This window comes from Marmota marmota, unplaced genomic scaffold (genome assembly GCF_001458135.2).
Source record: "Marmota marmota marmota unplaced genomic scaffold, marMar, whole genome shotgun sequence".
Classification (NCBI taxonomy): Eukaryota; Metazoa; Chordata; class Mammalia; order Rodentia; family Sciuridae; genus Marmota; species Marmota marmota.
The window spans coordinates 43,342,009-43,359,722 of record NW_025999932.1 but is presented as its reverse complement, the minus strand read 5'-3'; the positions used below and the strand labels follow the sequence as shown (position 1 = coordinate 43,359,722).

At 34.5% G+C, this 17,714-nt stretch overlaps 1 protein-coding gene across 1 annotated transcript in view; it reads left to right on the top strand.

Moving 5' to 3' along the window:
* Dnajc15 (DnaJ heat shock protein family (Hsp40) member C15) overlaps window positions 1–17,714 on the top strand; it is a 67,829-nt gene that overhangs the window by 36,250 nt on the left and 13,865 nt on the right. The window contains exon 3 of the mRNA XM_048800561.1: window positions 10,430–10,523. Coding sequence (XP_048656518.1) covers window positions 10,430–10,523 — 94 coding nt within the window. The remainder of the gene's footprint in view (window positions 1–10,429; window positions 10,524–17,714) is intronic.

Here is a 17,714-nt window from a genome sequence, read left to right as displayed (position 1 = left end):
TTCATTTATTCAATAAACATTTAGTGAGTGTCCAGTGTACACCAGTCCCTGTAACAGGAGCAAGGGAGAGGGATGAAACAAAACACAGTCCTGCCTCTATGTAGCTTACTCAGGAGTTTATTTCATCTTGAAATTTGAAACTCCTCTCCTTATATCACTGTACCTGACCCATCTCAAATACAAAATTACAAGATTCCAGCCTGAAGTCCTGTAGGGCTTATCCATTCATCTACCAGCATCAGAGACTCTGGTGAGCTGAATATAAGGGAGGAATGGATAATAATAGTTATCTAAAAAGCCACACTATGAACTGAGGTTTGTGACCAATGAAGACAATTCAAATAAGACTCATTGAAGCCCTGAAAAATAAACATTGAGTTCTGAGAAATTTATGCAGAACTAGAATAGATCAGTTTGGCTTGCAGCAATTTGAGAATGAATGACTTGTTTTAGCAAAGACATCACAGGCTTTTGGGGTTTAGTTAGCCAAGAACAATGAGCCTTTCCAAAGGATGACATACTGACAAATAATTAAACCCAGGTTCAACTTTTAAGAGATTTTGGAATCCTATAAATGTATGTCTGTGATTAAAGTGAGTATATGTCTATTTTTTGTTCCTATTTATATTTTGTTTGGTAAAGTATTGCCAGGGTATTCAGCATTTATTAAGTAAATATTCATTGAGCACCTTACCACATGCCAGACATTGTAGGCCATGGGATACAATCATGCACCAGACAAAGACATTTTCCTCTAGGCACTTATGTTTTATATTTTATTAGAGATAAATCATAAACAAATGAAGTAGGATACATAATATCTATAAGTGTTAAGTGTTTATAATTAGTTAAAAAATTTCTCCAGAGTACTGGGGATTGAATCCAAGAGCATTCTACCACGGAACTACATTCCCAGCATCTTTAAATTTTTTATTTTGAATTGCGGTCTCACTAAGTTATCAAGCTGGCCTTCAACTTGTAATCCTTCTGCCTCAGTTTCCAGAGTAGCTGGGATTATAGGAGTGTGCCACTGTACCCAGCTGTTAAGTGCATTTTTTCCCCCTCCTATACTAGGAATTGAACCTTGGGCCTCATACAAGATAGGCAAGCAGTCTACCGCTGAGCTACATCCCCAGCCCTGTTAAGTGTTTTTAAGGAAAACTAAATTAGGGTAAGAAGTTAAAGAATAACAACAGAAGAATCTTTCATTAGATAGGCCAGGCAAGCCTGAGAAGACATGGAAGCAGGCTATGCAAGCATCTGAAGAAAGAGCTTTCTGGTTAGTGGGAACATTACAGAAGTACTGAGATGGAAATGAGCTTAGCAACAAGGCTTTTTGGTTAGTTTTTCATCACTGTAACAAATACCTGAGAAAACAACTTAGAGAAGGGAAGATTTATTTTGGCTCATGGTTTCAGAGGTTTCAGTCCCTGATTGGCTGGCTCCATGGCAGAATCATCATGGTAAATAGTTTGGCAGGGGAATCTGCTCAGTTCATGGCAGCCAGAAAACACACAAAGAAAGGAAGGTTGCTCGGGACAAGATATGGTCTCAATGGGCATGTACCCAGTGAACTGTGTCATGTATGTCATAGGTTGTATTGGTTTTCTATATATTTCAAAGTGAATATCATTGTAAAAAGCAATACTGTTAATCGTTTTAATGTCATAAGTATGTTTTATACATAAAGGGACTTCTGTAGAAAGAGTATTAGGATGTTATTTTTCCAATTTTATAATATTATGTAAACATTGAAAACTTCTATAGTTTGGAGGCAAACATGCCATACCTGCCTGTAGTTTCCACTACCTCCCTGTAGTCATTCAGCTATCAATGAATTAATTCACTGATGACATCAGAGACCTCATGATCCAATCACTTCCCAAAAGTCCCTCCATTGAAATTACTGCATCAGGAACCAAGCCTTCAATTAATATCCAAATCATAACAATGGGTAACTTCATGGAGTCTATGAAAGGAAGAATAGTAGATTGGGCCCAAATCCTTATGGCCTAATGGACTATGAAAACCTCAAATTTTACTCTTATGAACAGAAAGTCTGTGAGATTTTGAGCACAGCATGATTTGCATTTTGATTATCACTATGCCTGTGACATAGAGTTTAGTTTATAGTGACCCAGAGTTAGAAGTCATGAAACAAGGGAATGGTGTTAGATGTTGGTGATTCAAGAGAGAGTAATGGTAATAGAAATAGTGACATAGTTCTCTAAATGGACTTTAGTTATATCTTCCCATGTTTACCAATAATAAATGGAGAGAATTTCAGGAATTATTTAATTGTAAAGGAAGAGAGAACAAGAAAATGAAAAAAAATTCTTACTGCTCAATAGAAAGCTCATAGGTAAGATAGGGTAGATTGAAGTGTATACCTGCCCTGCAACTTGCATTTTTTTAAGGAGAAAAAAAATGGTGTGCAAGTCCCTTTCCTTCTGTTTTTGCGGATTCTAGGTAAGAAATTTAGCTTTTAACAAATCTGGCTTCTCCTCCTTTTTCACAAAGTTCCACTCTTACAGTTTATAGTAAAACATCACAGAATATCTTAATCATCATCATCATAATAATTATACCTCAGTGAAGATACAAGTTTCTTAAAAGCAATTATTTAAAAATTAATCACTCCAGGGAAACTGAAAAAATGAGATATATGCGTGCTTTCTCTTCACACTAATGAATCCCAAATGTCAAAATTCCTAAATACAGCATTTACAGTATTTTGATTTTGTAAATATTAATTATTTTTAACCAAATGAGGTTACTTAAAAAAAAAAAAAAAGAACTACAGTTGTATGTCAGTCTGTCATTCAAAGGGGAATGTCCCAAAACTCAAGTTCCAGTGGATTCTCTTTTCATTATTGTTGTAACACTTTATTTATTTCCTCTAAGCTTTAACATCTTGTTTTTAAATCTCATCTTCCTCTTTTTTTTTTTTTTTTCCATTTTGCTGGAATATTGCCTGGAGTAATTTGTGTATATGGTATGCATGGATGGTAAATGTTGTAAGTTCTTCTCTGTTAAACAGTTGCTTTTATTCTCATTGTTAGTTATCACTACTAGTTCCTTGAAATTTAGTGGAGCCAACATGAGAGAACTACAGAACTCTCTGCTGAGACTTAACCTCAGTGCCTACACTTCTACATTCCTGCATACTCACAGTCAGATTTTCTGCTCTTCTTCTTTTTCATTGTATTTATTGTAGATAGCCTGTTGTCTTGGTTTTCTTTTATTGTTTGTTTTGGGGTTTTAGGTTTTTTTAGTGTTCATTTTTTGGCTCTCAAAGTTTTTAGGATTTTCTCTATATTATTGGTGTTCTGAAAATTCTTAGGAACTCAGTGAACTGGTAACTTATTTGAAAATTGCCTTTTGTTGTAATGTTTTCTTATATTCAAAAAATTGTTTTCTTCCTATGAGGTCCTTGCTTAGCATCTGATGGCCATCTTAAGTGACAGCTGCCATTTTAAGGAAAAAGTTTCACTTTCCCACCCAAGGGCGGTTCATAGAAAGGCTCACCATTCCCTCATACCAACCCAACCCTTAACCATGCATTAGGACCTGCCCAGTTCAGATTCCTGAGCCTGCCTTATAAAAATCCGAGAACCCAAGCCTGTTTTGCCTCTCTCCTATAGAGAGATGGCCTTTATTTGTCATCTCTGACAAATAAACTCTGTGTGTCTATCTGCTTGGTGTTTCATTTTTTGGACTGACTCTTCTTCCTCACTTTTCCTTCACTTCCTTCATTTTCTTCTCTACTTCTAGAACTCCTATTATAAAGATGTTGGACCTTTGAGTCTATCCTTTATGTCTCTTAACATTTTAGCCCTTATTTTATTATTTTTTTTTTGCCTTGTCTTTTTTTGCTGTACATTCTGTAGTTATTTCCACAGCTTATTTTCCAAATCACTATGTTGGTTTTCAGCAATGATCATTCTGTTACTCAGTCCATCTCAATTATATACATTAGTGATTTTTTTTTTTTATAATTTCCAAGAATTCTTTCTTGTATTCTTTTTATAGCAATCCACTTTTTAAAATGAATGTGATATCATTTTGAATAACTTTAAAGATTCTAATTAGTATTTTATTATTTTTTTAAGTACTAAGAATTGTAATAATCCAGGAGCATTATTATTTTTTGAGACTAAGTCCTCTCATTAAACTGCCACCTTGAACTTGGAAATCTCCTATCTCAGCCTCCCTAGTAGGTGGGATTATAGATGTGTCCCATCACACAAGCTTCTCTCTGTTTTATTCTTCTAGAGACAATTGTTACCAGTTCATCTTGATTCTTTTAGTTGTTTTTTTCCCTCCATGATACTGAGTGTTTTCAAAATGTCTGATGATCCTTGGTGTTGTTTTATATTTGTGAGGACTAAGTTGATTAATATAAGTAATGCTCCTGGCTTTCTCCAGCAGTTTGGTAGATTTACTTCAGTGGCTTAATACCATTGTCAGTGGCCTATGAATAGGTTTGTCAGTAGGCACATCTTCCAAAGCAAGAAGACAGGGGCAGGCTTGAGATCTTCAGAGTCTACTTTAATTTTTCTCCTTGTCGTAGATAACCCGCTCCCTCATTTTCTGGGTTCCAAAATGGGATCCACTGACTCTCTTCTTTCATTCTTTACTTACATTTTAGGATTTACCAGCTGGAGTCAGAAACACCAGTTCCTTCCTGGTGTTTTCCCTGAAACACCCCCACCACCCTGTGTTTCTTTATATGTGATCTTACCGGTTTTTCAGTCTTGCAGGATTTCTTTATAAACTTTCTGGTTTGCTTCTTGTCCCATTTCTTCCCATTACTTGTTTTCTAGGCCTCATATTGCCTTTTTTTTTTTGTATTGAAAATATTTCTTTTCCCATTTCAAAGGCACTTTGGAAAACAAAAAGAACTTTGTGATTCAGTCAGCTCTTTTGAACTAGTGCTCTTTTGCTTGCTTTTTAATGTATTAAGCTTAATGTGTATTAAGCTAATGTCTATTTATCCCTAACCTTTTCTGAAAAGGAGGTACCTAAGATACTTTTCTTATTTAAGCCTTTTAATTTTCTATTTGTAAATTTGTCTTTCAAAAATATTGTCTTTTGGTCAAGTGAAAGTTATGAGAAAAATAGATTAATTAAAATCACCCTTCTATGGTTCTATAAATCAAATAAATTATTATAAGTAATAAAACTATACAGCTTGTGATAAATGTATTTCTTCTCATGAGATGATGATAAAGTTCTTACCCATTTGGAGGACTTTTGTGTTTCATGTTACTGAGTGGTAGCAAATGATGACTGGTTTAACTGGGTTATTTCATATCTTCTTGGTACTGAAGCATTTAATTCTAATTTTAGGAAGACATTATTTTGACTTCTGTAGTTTATACTTTGTGAATGCAATAATGCAAAATGCTGGGAGCCATTAGCCAAGTAGGTATGACAATTTCCTTGCCAGCGTACCCCATGTTGCAGTGACATTGAATGTAGGTGACCTTGCTCAAGGACCAAGGCGGATTAGGGCGTTCCGGGTTTAGGTTCCAGGTTTAAGGTTTAAGATTATTCCTGCTGGGAATAGGGCGTATCCTGATGCCTGAGTTCCCCTTGAGTTCTCACGGGATTCAGACAGTATATTTTGGAGATAGAAGCCCAGTGGAGGTGGATTTGGGCAGAGAACGTGGATTTCCCCAGAACGTGATTGTAGACGGCTGGTGTGAGTTCGGGAATAAAGAGTTGCTGTTTGAATCTACAAGCTGTGTGGTGGCTCGTGATTGTGTGACCCTAACCCTAACCCTAACCCTAACCCTAACCCTAACCTTAGGGTTATAAAACTAGTAGAGTCTCACTGTTTCTGTTCTTGGAAATCATATTAGACAAATATAACTATTTACTTCACTTACTTGATGATATAGTTATTTCTTGTAGTAATCTAATTTTTATAGATCTAAACATTTCCTTTAGCCCACCACAGCATTGTCAGAAGTGGTTCTACAGTGCCTTAAGATCTTTATAATCTGAATAATGCAATCTAAATATTGATATATTATTATAAAGCTTAAGAGAACCTTTTAGTTATACTTTATTATTAGGGAGGAAAGATACAGAGTAATAATTTTGTGCCTGCTCATAACACAGATACTAACTTAAACATAATAGATTAAAATTATGATAATTCTATTTAAAATAGTGTGATAAAAATCTGAATTTCATGGCTTTCGAAGGCATGATTTTTCAGTAAAGAAATGTGCAAGTATGTTAGGTGTCAGCATTTTGTTTTTATTTTGTTTTCTCTTTGTATACTTTTCTGTATACAGCTCCCACATCATTAAGCTTCTATCTTCAAAATGAAGTTTCTTTTAGAAGGTCTATGAGAATTATCTATGTAACAATTGACTTACTCCTATTAGTCAATTCTTCAGGATACGAACAACTTCCTGGATTTTAAAGAGCCTTTTCTGAGACTACATTTCCACTTGGGCAAAGCTAAAAATTAAAAGAAAACATTGCACAAATACCAATACTTGCTTTTAAGGTTAATGAGTTTTATGACAGTAGTGGGAATGACTGGAAATATCATCAATTTTTCTTCTTTATTATGATGATTCAAAATTTTCAAGCTCCCTAAGGTAAAGACTCACAGAAATGTTTTTTTTTCCTGAATAATTACCCTATGCATTAATCTCAACATGATTTAAAAACAAAAATAGAACAAATATGCCTCTGTAGAAATGACTGCTATGGATCAAGTTGGTGATACTGCTATTTTGCTGCAACTAAATTGGATAATAAGCTTTTATTTAGGGAATGATTTAGTCAGCTTTTTCTTTGATGTAACTAAAGGACCTGGTGAGAATAATTTTAGAAGAGGAAAAGTTTATTTGGGGGCTCATGGTTTCAGAGGGCTCAGTCCATAGATCACCGATTCCATTCTTTGGGGCTCATAATGAGGCAGGACATCATGGCAGAAGAGTGTGGCAGCATGGAGCAGTTCACGAGATGATCAGAGAGCAGAGAGATTCCACTCTCCAGTTACAAAATATACCCTAAAGGCATGCCACCAATGACCCACCTTCTTCATTCACACCTTACTTACCTGCCTTCAGTCATCACTCAGTTAATCTCATCAGAGGATTAATTCACTGATTGGGGTTAAGGTTTTCATAACCCAGTCATTTCTCCTCTAACCCTTTTTGCATTGTCTCATACATGAGCTTTAAAAAGGGAGACATGTCACATCCAAACCATAACAGGGAGTAAGGTTTGCATGCAGTTAAGGTTTGGATTTACTGAGAGACATTAAAACCAGGTGTTCTTCCTCTGTTCAATCCCTTGTTGCTTTCCACCTCTAGCTTTAGCTCTACTCTGTATCTATCTACGTATTCTCTCTGCATGTTTAGAAAGATACAGAACTTACTAGGGTAGTATAGGTACTAACCAATTCATTTTTTTTCCTCCCTCAAAACTGTGTCAGAAGTGAAGGAATATTTGTTTTCATTCTATATTGTAAATTACTTAAAATTTGGAATAGTAAGCACGTTATATTCCTCATGTACTGGTAGACTGATAGGTATCTCACTTGAAAATACCTGATGTGTTATTAGTTGCCAAAGTGCTTGTTGAATGAATTAATTACCAGGAATTACTACTTAGTAGAAATTTATAAAAAGCTGTTAAAGAGAAGAGTTTATATAAATGTCTAGATCAGACTCTGGGACTCAATTTTTTAAGCTCTAATCATTTTCTTGGTTATTCTTATTTATTCCGCTTTTGAAAGTTATATAAATAGCATGTATTCATTGTTAAAAATGCAGAATGTTAAAAAGAAATAAATTATTCATAATCCTACTACCCCAAAATGATATTTTTTGTGTAAACATTTTGTTATATATACTTTCAGATTTTATTTTATTCAAACATATGCAATCAGGCCTCTATATCCAAGGGTTCACATTTGTGAATTCCACCAACTGTAGATTGAAAATATTTGGGAAAAATTGCATCTGTGCTGAATGTGTATAGACTTTTTTCTCTTGTCATTATCCCCTAGATAATACAGTATTACAATTGTTTACATAGCATTTGCATTGTACTAGGTATTATTTATATCATACTAAATAATCTAGAGATGACTTGAAGTATGCAGGGATATAAGTGTAGGTTATATGTAAATACTATGCCATTTTCTTTAAGGAACTTGAGCATCTAAGCATTTTGGTATCATTGGGGGTGGGGGTCCTAAAGCTAATCCCCCATGGATATTATACTTAATTGTGTTTCCTTACAAAAATATAGCCTTGTGTTCAATCATATGTGCCTAATTGTACTTCTAACAGCTGATTTCACACATCCTGTATCTGTTTAGAGCTCCTGGAAATATTTTTATTTGCTGCCTTCATTCCTCTCCTCCCTTTTGGTCTTTAACTCACTCCCACCCTCTGCAGCTCTTCTCAGAGTCTTTGACCTCCTCTTTCCTAAATCCAGAGGTTAGTTCTCAGCTTACATTTTACTTTACCTGTCAGAAGTATTTGAAACCATTTTTCACTTCCTTATATGGGCTTTTTGTTTTCCTCCTACCTTACTGCTCCATCTTCTCAGATACTTTTACTAATTCCTCTCCAGTTTCATGTCACTAAATGAGCACGTTGTCTTTAAGGGCTTAGTTTAGACTTCTTATCCTTAGGTGATCTGATTCAATCTTAGAGCTTTAAATACTGTCTATATACTGATGACTGGAATGTTATCTCTGGGTTGAGTTTCTCTACTTAGATATTTAATAGATGTTTCAAAGTTAATATGTTTGAAAACATCCTCCTCATATATGTTACACACAAGAAACGACTATTCCTTCTCTCTTTTTTTTTTTTTTTTTTTTTTTTNTGTGTGGGGGTAACTGGGGATTGAACCTAGTGGCACTTAACCACTGAGCCGCAGCCCCAGACTTTTTTTTTTTAACTTAGAGACAGGGTCTCACTGAGTTGCTTAGAGTCTCACTAAATTGCTGAGACTGTCTTTGAACTTGCAATCCTCCTGCTTTAGCCTCCAAGATGCTGGATTACAGGCATGTGCCATTGTTCCTGGCTCTCTAACTCATTAAATGGAAATTTGGCAGTTTTAAACCAGAAACCTTGAAGTCATTTTATACAGTTTGGTTAAAATCATTTTATACAGTTTGGATTCTCTGAAAAGCAGACTGAGACAAAGATTAGTAACTGTAAGTTTAGTGCTCTTAGGATCAGCAACTACAGAAAGAAAGAAAAAGAAGGATGGAGGCACAATTTAGGCTGCAGTTTTGTCCTAATAGATCCCATAGAACCTTCAAAGCTAGGATGGCTCATTATGGTTATCCCAAGTTGGGAAGGGTCTATGAGACTAAATGATATTACGTGGTAAATGAATATAGGCAAGTCCAAAGACTGTAACTTAAAGAACTACAATGCTTCTACCCTCTTGTCAACCACTCATTAGAACAGCCTACCCCAGGAAGAGGGCATGAGATTAACTTTTTTCAAATAAAGCCACTCCTCAAGGGTCTGAGAGCTGAAACCTCTCTGCCAACTGCAGCCCCAGCATCTAAGGACTTAAATTTTTCACTCCTGAATGGGGTTCTGGACAATGTACAATGTTGTCCTCTACATCATTGATAATTCTTCTCTTTTTGTCATTTCCTATATTCAGTCTAACAGTAAATTTTGGTTCTGCTTTTAGAATATATTCAGAATCTGTCTGCTTTTCACCATCTTTTCTGTTATACTATTTTGTTGGTCCATACCATTATCAGCTCTTGCCTGTTTTATTGTTATGTTCTGTTAACTGATCTGCTTCAACCATTGCTCCTTACTATTGGCCACACAGTAATTAGAGTGATCTTTTCAAAACAAAGTCACACTGTATTACTCCAGTGTTCTGAACAGTTTCTCCTTCCGCTTAAAATGAAATCCTATCTTCTCATTGCTTCACAATTGGCCCCCATTGCTTTTCTGTTCCTCCTCTCCTCCTAGTTCGCACCTCTTCAGCCATATTGACCATTCAGTCCAGTTTCCCAGCCTCTCTTGGTGTGCTTGTCTGCTATTTTGATGCACTCACTTTCTTTCTCAGCCAGAAAAAGTGTCTGCCATGTCAACATAAATGACTTGCTCAAGGTTATTCAATGAGAAAGTATACCTCAGAGCTCTAAGTTGAGGCATTTTGCTTCTGCAGATCTCTTGTTCCTTCAGTTATATTTGAGTGCAAAAAAATTAATGTGTTTTAAAGTGAAGAAATTTTGTTAACATTTTTAGTGTTCCTTTTGGCTACAATTTCTTGAAAAGGATGATTTTTTAGTGCTTTTCCCCCACAATTTCAAGTCAACTTCTAGAAAAATGCATTGCTGTGACTTTGTTATGTGATGGGATTGAGGTTATGTTACTTCATGCATGGAACTAATTATTTCTTGCTCTTTTCTTTCCTGTACAGAGCCTTTCGTCCTACTATAAAGGAGGATTTGAACAGAAAATGAGCAGGCGAGAAGCTAGTCTCATTTTAGGTGTAAGGTAGTATGCTGCATATGTATTTTTATTTTATGACTAAGATTGTCTTTAAAAAGGGAAAAATGTTACAATAAGGTTATACTTATATTTATAATTACAAGTAGAAGACAGAGGAGAAGACCAAATCTTTACAGTTTAAAACTTTAGTTCTAGGAGAACCCACTGACACAGGCTTATAATCCCAGCAACTCTGGAGGCAAAAGCAAGATCACAGGTTCTAGGCCAACTTAACAAGACTCTGTCTCAAAATAAAAATGAGTAAATAGGAAGGGTTGGGGATGTAACTTAGTGGTGAGCACCCCTGGGTTTGTTGGTAGCAATTAGACATGAGCAATGGAATGTTAATCAGTAATCCAAGAGCGGTCAATGTGATTGTTTCTACATCTATAAGATGGATGACTATAACCAACTTTAAGGTTTTCTTTCCTTTACCTAGGTTTCATATATGTACAAAAAGACCCTGTATCGGGGGTAAACATGTGTAGGAACAATAACTACAAATACTACATGCATCACAAGGGAAAGATTGATGCCTTTGTTGGAAAAGACCATGGCAGCCACTGGCTGGTCAACAAAACCAAACTAGTTTCAACTGGCCTGAGTGACTGAAAGTTAGCTTTGCCTTATTATAATGTCATTTACATTTTATTGTAATTGTGCTTTTGATCCTTCCTACCCTGTGAGTTTCCATGCAGGTACTTATGGGTAATGGGCATATGCATGGAGATACAGTTTTATTGTCTATACAAGTGTTAATCATAGGGAATAGGAGGAATAAATTACAAGATCCTGTTTAAATAATGATAAATTTTAGAGGACAAAGGTGCTAATGGTCTATCTCCTTAGAGACAACCTACTTGCCTTCTATCTCTTGAGAGTATACTATCTTTCAATAAACTTTGACTGTTTTTGCTATAATCTATCTATCTTGCTTGAATTCATGTCTTTTGGGGACACAAGAACCAAAGGGCAGGACACTATGAACCATCAATTATTAGGTTCATTCATGCAAAATGAATGAATGAATGAATGAATGAACGAACAAACTTCAGTTCTCAGAGTATGCCCCTCTTGCCGCTTAAAAAAAATCATCTAAAATTGTGGTGTTCTTTGTTGTTGTTGTTTTTTTAACAAGGAACCATTATATTTGAATTATAAAGTTTCAAATCAGTTCATCAAAATATCCCTCATTGTAACACTGAATTCTCTCTGGATTCAGTTTTATAATTTTGACATATACATAATTTTACTACAGGTTCTTTTTCACAATTCTTTTAAAAAAATTTTTTTTAGTTGTAGATGGACACAATATCTTTATTTATTTGTTTTTATGTGGTGCTGAGGATTGAACCCAGTGCCTCACACATTCGAGGCAAGCGCTCTACCACTGAGCTACAGCTCAACCCTCACAATTCTTTTTGTACTTCTGCAGTTTGACATCTTGCATATTTTGTTGCACTTGTTTCACCTTAGTGTCCATTTAATGTCTAATTTTAGTATAGGAGAAAGTTATTGATTTGTGTGATTGCTGTATGATTATGATTTAATGTTAAAAATATTTTCCCTCACATAAATTTACAAGCAACTGTATTCATTTGTCTTCCTTGTATTCCATTAGAGCCCACTCTAAAGTTTTTGTGGAAGTTGATTATATAATCTACAAAAAAAATCTTGTGATTTAATCAATATGATTAAGTAGAACCGATGATTAAAGTCATATTAACAAAAAAAATTTAATCTTTTGTAAATCAGTACAGTTTTCAAACCAAAACATGTTATATTTTATGAACTGGCAAAAAAACAAAAAGGGGGTGATGGTGTCCTCAGTTTAACTTGTTGCTTTTTTTAAGTCTAAGAGATGAGAATTTTCTTGTCAGAGGATTAAAAATAAGGAATAATACTGACCAGGGGAGGCAGATTAGAAAGTTAGATTATATCCCTGACTATTCCTTGCTTTATATTTTTCAGAATGGCATTGTTATTTTTCTTAAACTTTTTGGACTCTCATAACATCCCATTCCTAGTCTTGAGATGTGATTGAAAAACACATTATAAATCCAAGCATAAAGTTTTTTAAGGGTAATAATTTAATGTTATCCAAGGAATCTCATATTTATAGTAGTTGCTTGTATTATTGAATTTGCTTAAAATGTGTGATTATAAAGTTTTATTCTATTGAACTGAAAGCTATATAAAATTCACAAGGATAAATCAGTGATTCAGAGCACAGACTCTAGTATCAGGTGGATCTGGGTGTCAGTTTTACCACCTAAATTCATGACCTCAGTTTATTCATCTGTAAAATAGATTAGTTTCTACTGCATAGATTTTCTGTAAAGAGTAAATTATTAATATATATAAAATTAGTTTTAGCTTTTCTGTACTTCATTTTCTTAATTTTTGAATTGGAATTAATATTTTATTCTGATTAATAAGAATAAGAATGATACAATGATATCTTGCAATTATCAGATACTGAGTAAATGTTGACCCCTCTCTTCTTATCTCTATCATGAATGCAGATGCTAAATATTTGTCTTTAACACATTAAATGAAAAGATGAGACTTATCTGCTTTCTTTTTTCTTTTTTTATGATATAATTAATGCCACATTGTTTATTGCTTATTTTAAAATTCTTCCTTTTTTATTTTATTATTATTATTATTTAAATACACCACAATAGTGGAATACATTACAATTCTTATTACACATATAGAGCACAATTTTTCTTATCTCTGTATATTAAGTATGTTCATGCCGACTTATGTGCTTTCCACTGACTCTGTCTTTCCTTCAAGGCAGTGTTGATTATGACAAGGTACTTCAAGATGTGAATATGTTGATGTGGTTTTGTTTTTTTATGGTCATTAACTCTAAACTATATAGACTATGTAACAAATAGATAAAGGCAAAATGGAGCCGATCTGTCAGTGCGCTATTAAAGAAAAGTATTGTGTGCTACTGAAAGATTTTGTACATTCTTACCTATTACATTTAATTGTGATTCTTTGTAAAATGTGTGTTTGAGTTCTCGCTTTGTTTTTCTTTGCAGAAGAATAGTTTTTTGTACTACAACTCTTATCTGCAACAAAAAACCTAAAATATTTTACCGGGCTTCCCAGAAAACTATTATTATACTTGGTATTATTTGAAATTATACACATCTGTGATTTTCAAACTTTCTAAAAACATCTGTAAGACTGTTTAATTGTTAAGTCAGGTGCACTCATGCCTATAATCCAAGTGACTCTGAAGTATGCGACAAGAAGATTGCAAGTTTGAGGCCAGCCTCGGCAACTTAGAGAGATCCTATCACAAAATAAAAAATAAAATTATTCAGCCATTCTGAATAATATTAAGCAAGGCCCCTGAGTTCAATCGCCAGTTCCACCACTGCCCCCCCCAAAAGCCCTAAATGTTTAAAATCCCAATGTTTTTTTTTTGTTTGTTTTTGTTTTTTTAAAAAGATGGCACCAGAACTGCTTTATTTGCCACAAGGTTGAAAAACAACCAGTCAGTTTGACACTGCCCCCCTCCCCACTATCAGCCAAATGTATTCCAGGGAGCATAGTTTGAAATCCCTGATCTAAGTAGCATGATATTGAAAATTACATTTTCAATTTCATGGTGAAATTATATACCAGAGGTATATCACAACTATATTTAATTTTTATACTGTTTCAAATCTAGAATTTTTCCATCTTTAATCATTACAACCACAAAAACATGTATTAAAATGTAGTAAGGTCCCAGAGATTTAAGATAGCAATAACAAAGGGAATAAGCCCTGTAGGCAAATGAGAATATTTTCCTCACCCTCAAAGCTCACCACTAGGAGTCTGATAATTATTATCTTAAAGACAGAATGTTTTGAATTGCCATACTTGTGCAGATGAATTTTCCTTTCCAGTATTTTTTACTTTAATCTAGTTTGGTGATTGACATCTCAATGTATATAAATACTTTATGGAGGTTTTTTTGTTTGTTTTGCAATAGTAGAGATGGAACCCAGGGCCTTATGACTTCTAGGAAGGTTCTGTACTGAACTACATCCCCAACCCTTTTCATTTTTTATTTTGTGAAAGGGTTTTGCTAAATTGCCAAGGTGAGCCTTGAACTTGTGAATCTCCTGTCTCAACTTCCCACATAGCTGGGATTACAGGCATACGCCCAGCCTTTATGAAGTTTTATGTACAAAACCATGTGTACTGTTATTTTATAGGCAAAGTAATTGATTTTCAAGGATAATCTTGATGGATTTTCAGACTTTGTTTTATGTATCCAATTAAAACAATGCCCAGAGTGAGAAGTGACATTCTGTATAGCCTCAAAAAAAATGTACAATAGAAATTTGGTTTGTACCAAATTTATGTCTTCATTATCTAGTGATTAGCTTTATAAGATAGATTTTTAAAACTCTCCTTGTTAACTTTATTTTTTTGTAATACAATAGGCTTTTATAATGTGAGCTTACTAATATAGAGCTTTTATTCCTTCAAGAAATTTTCCTTTTTACATTTTATTTTGGGGGGAGGTTATAAAATACACTAAGCACCCATTGCATATGTAATCCTAGATACTATTTTAAGAGACAAATCAGAGCTATTTCCTTTAAGTAATTTAGAATCTACCTAAGGAGACATGTCTAATATATGCAGATCTAGAAAACATCTAATAAAGGAAGAAAGTGCTAGGGAGCACCAAAAAAAGGGAATGTAAATGTAAATTAGCCACAGGAAACTAAATTATAGTGGAATTTTTCAGAATGATGTGTTTTTTACTTCTTCTCTCCCTACCTTCTCCCCTTCCACCTCTCCCTCCTCCCACTTCCCCTCTCTCTGCACCCCCTCCACCCATTGAACCCAGGGGCACCATACACTGAGTTATATCCCCAGCCCTTTTTATTTCTTATTTTGAGACAGTGTCTCATCAAATTGTTTAGGGCCTTGCTAAATTGCTGAGGCTAATCTCAAATTTTGCAATCCTCCTGCTTCAGCCTCTCAAGTCGTTGGGATTACAGGCATGTGCCACCATATCCCATGCCTGGAATGTTTTTTGTTTCTTAATAATTGTCAGTTAAACAATATATAGTGTTCATTGTTGCAGGGCCTGATCTAGGACCCTCATGGAGGAATGCTTATCTTGCTCATTGTACAGCAGGAAATCCTAACATAGAACACTATGTTTTGGGACAAAGTGCTGTCAGAACATGGCAAGCACCATGTCCTTGATCCTTTGACAAGAAGTTATTCCCCTGTTGGTACAAGGTCAGCCCACGTGGCAGTTTCTGAACTCTTGGTGTCTGGACTCCCTTAATATGATATGTTGTGTATCACCTCTGGCCTATCATGACTGTTATATGTAAATTGGCACATACCTACTATAAAAGCTATTTTTGCTGTGCAATAAGGCAGACACAGTTCTCTGAAACCATCTCCAGAAGGGTTTCTCCAGGCCCTCAAGCTCCCCACAGTCAGAGCTGAATGGGCAGGCTCCTTAGCAGTTCATAGCTATGGTACAATGTCTAATGGTTACTTTCTCAAAATTCTGTATTCTTTGTAATCAAACAGTATCTGATTGTCTCCCTGGGACATACCAAGAAGCCCAAAGGTAAGTTTGAAACTGTCCCCCAGAAGACTTCTGTAAACAGCCCAAAGGAATATTCTTAAGTCCTTATATGAAAAGGCTTACTCATTTTATGCATAGAAGAATATTTTATGTGAAATTTAGCCATTAATAGCACATTTTAACATGCTTGGTCATCTGCTGTTTACTCTCGGGAAGTTAGAGGTAGCTAGAAACTCAAGGATTCACAACTGATAGCCCAGGGGAGGAGGCATTGTTCAAAATAGACTGAAGATCTTAAGCAGCATCTAGTTCCATTTAGAAGAAGAGCAACCCAACCTCTGTAGACTTTGAGATTTTTTGCTTTAAGTTGATACTAAATACTGAATCATTAAAGAAATATTAAATTAGAATATTTATACTGCATTTTAAAAGTATGAAATGTATATTTTATAAGCATCCTTTATATCCATAATACAACTACTTTTTAACACTGTGCTAGGTTATTCTAATATTTTTACTTATATTAACTAATTTATCTTTAATCCTGGAAGGCAAGTTTTATTAAGTGCATTTTACATATGATAAAATTATAACTCATACTGAGTAAGCAAGATGAATTTCATGGTTAATGATTAGTTGGAATTAGGATTGTGAACTTGGATCTGGATAACGCTAAAAATACATGCTTTTAGCCACCATATGTGGTTCATCCGTACAAATTAAATTATTTTGAGCTTTACAACAACTATCCTGTACTTTAAGTAAGCTATTATTGGCCCCATTTGAGGCCCAGAAAAAGTTAAGTAGCTTAAATAAGATTGTATAGCTATTAAGTAGGAATAATAGGATTTCGTTGTTAGTGTTGATTTTTTTCCATGCCCAGAAATTGTACTAATGAGAAATATTTTCAATAATGGATAAATTAGGTTTTACTAAAATAATTTGAGGTTTGTTTGACTTTCTCCTTTAACTTTATTTACAGTATTGGCTCTAATAGCCAAGTTTTTCCTACAGGTTTCTCACAAAGCTAAATGAACTATGAAATATCAGCAGTTTTGAGATCCTTTGTTGAAAGATAATAAAAGCTCACTGTTACAGAGGACATAGTCGTGCCAGGCACTATTTTAAGCACTATGTAGGCATGAATTCATTTAATTCATACAATTGCTTTGTGAAGAATATGTTGTTGCTAGCCTTTTCAATGAGAAAAACTGAACACAAACATATTCCTTTGGCCTATTTACAGAAGTCTTCTTTCAAACTGAACACAAAAATTTGCCCAAGAAAATTCAGTATTTTGGCTGTGGAATCCAGATACCTTATCTTCCATACAATGTATGATGCCTTCCTGAAAAATAAACTTAACGAGTATAATCTGCATACTTTGACCCTTCTAATTAATATGTGTTTTATTTTTTTAACTGAGAATAAGGACTGACCTCATAAAGGAGTAAAGAAAAACACGTGGTATTGAATCAATGATTTATTTTGGTTTGTGTAATTAAGTGAAAAGCTGTAATTTTGTATTTGTCCACAAGATGGTGAAATTCTCATTAGTTTTTAATTTCCTGAAATTCATATAAATCATTAATTTATAATCTGCATTTGGCATTATTTATTACAAA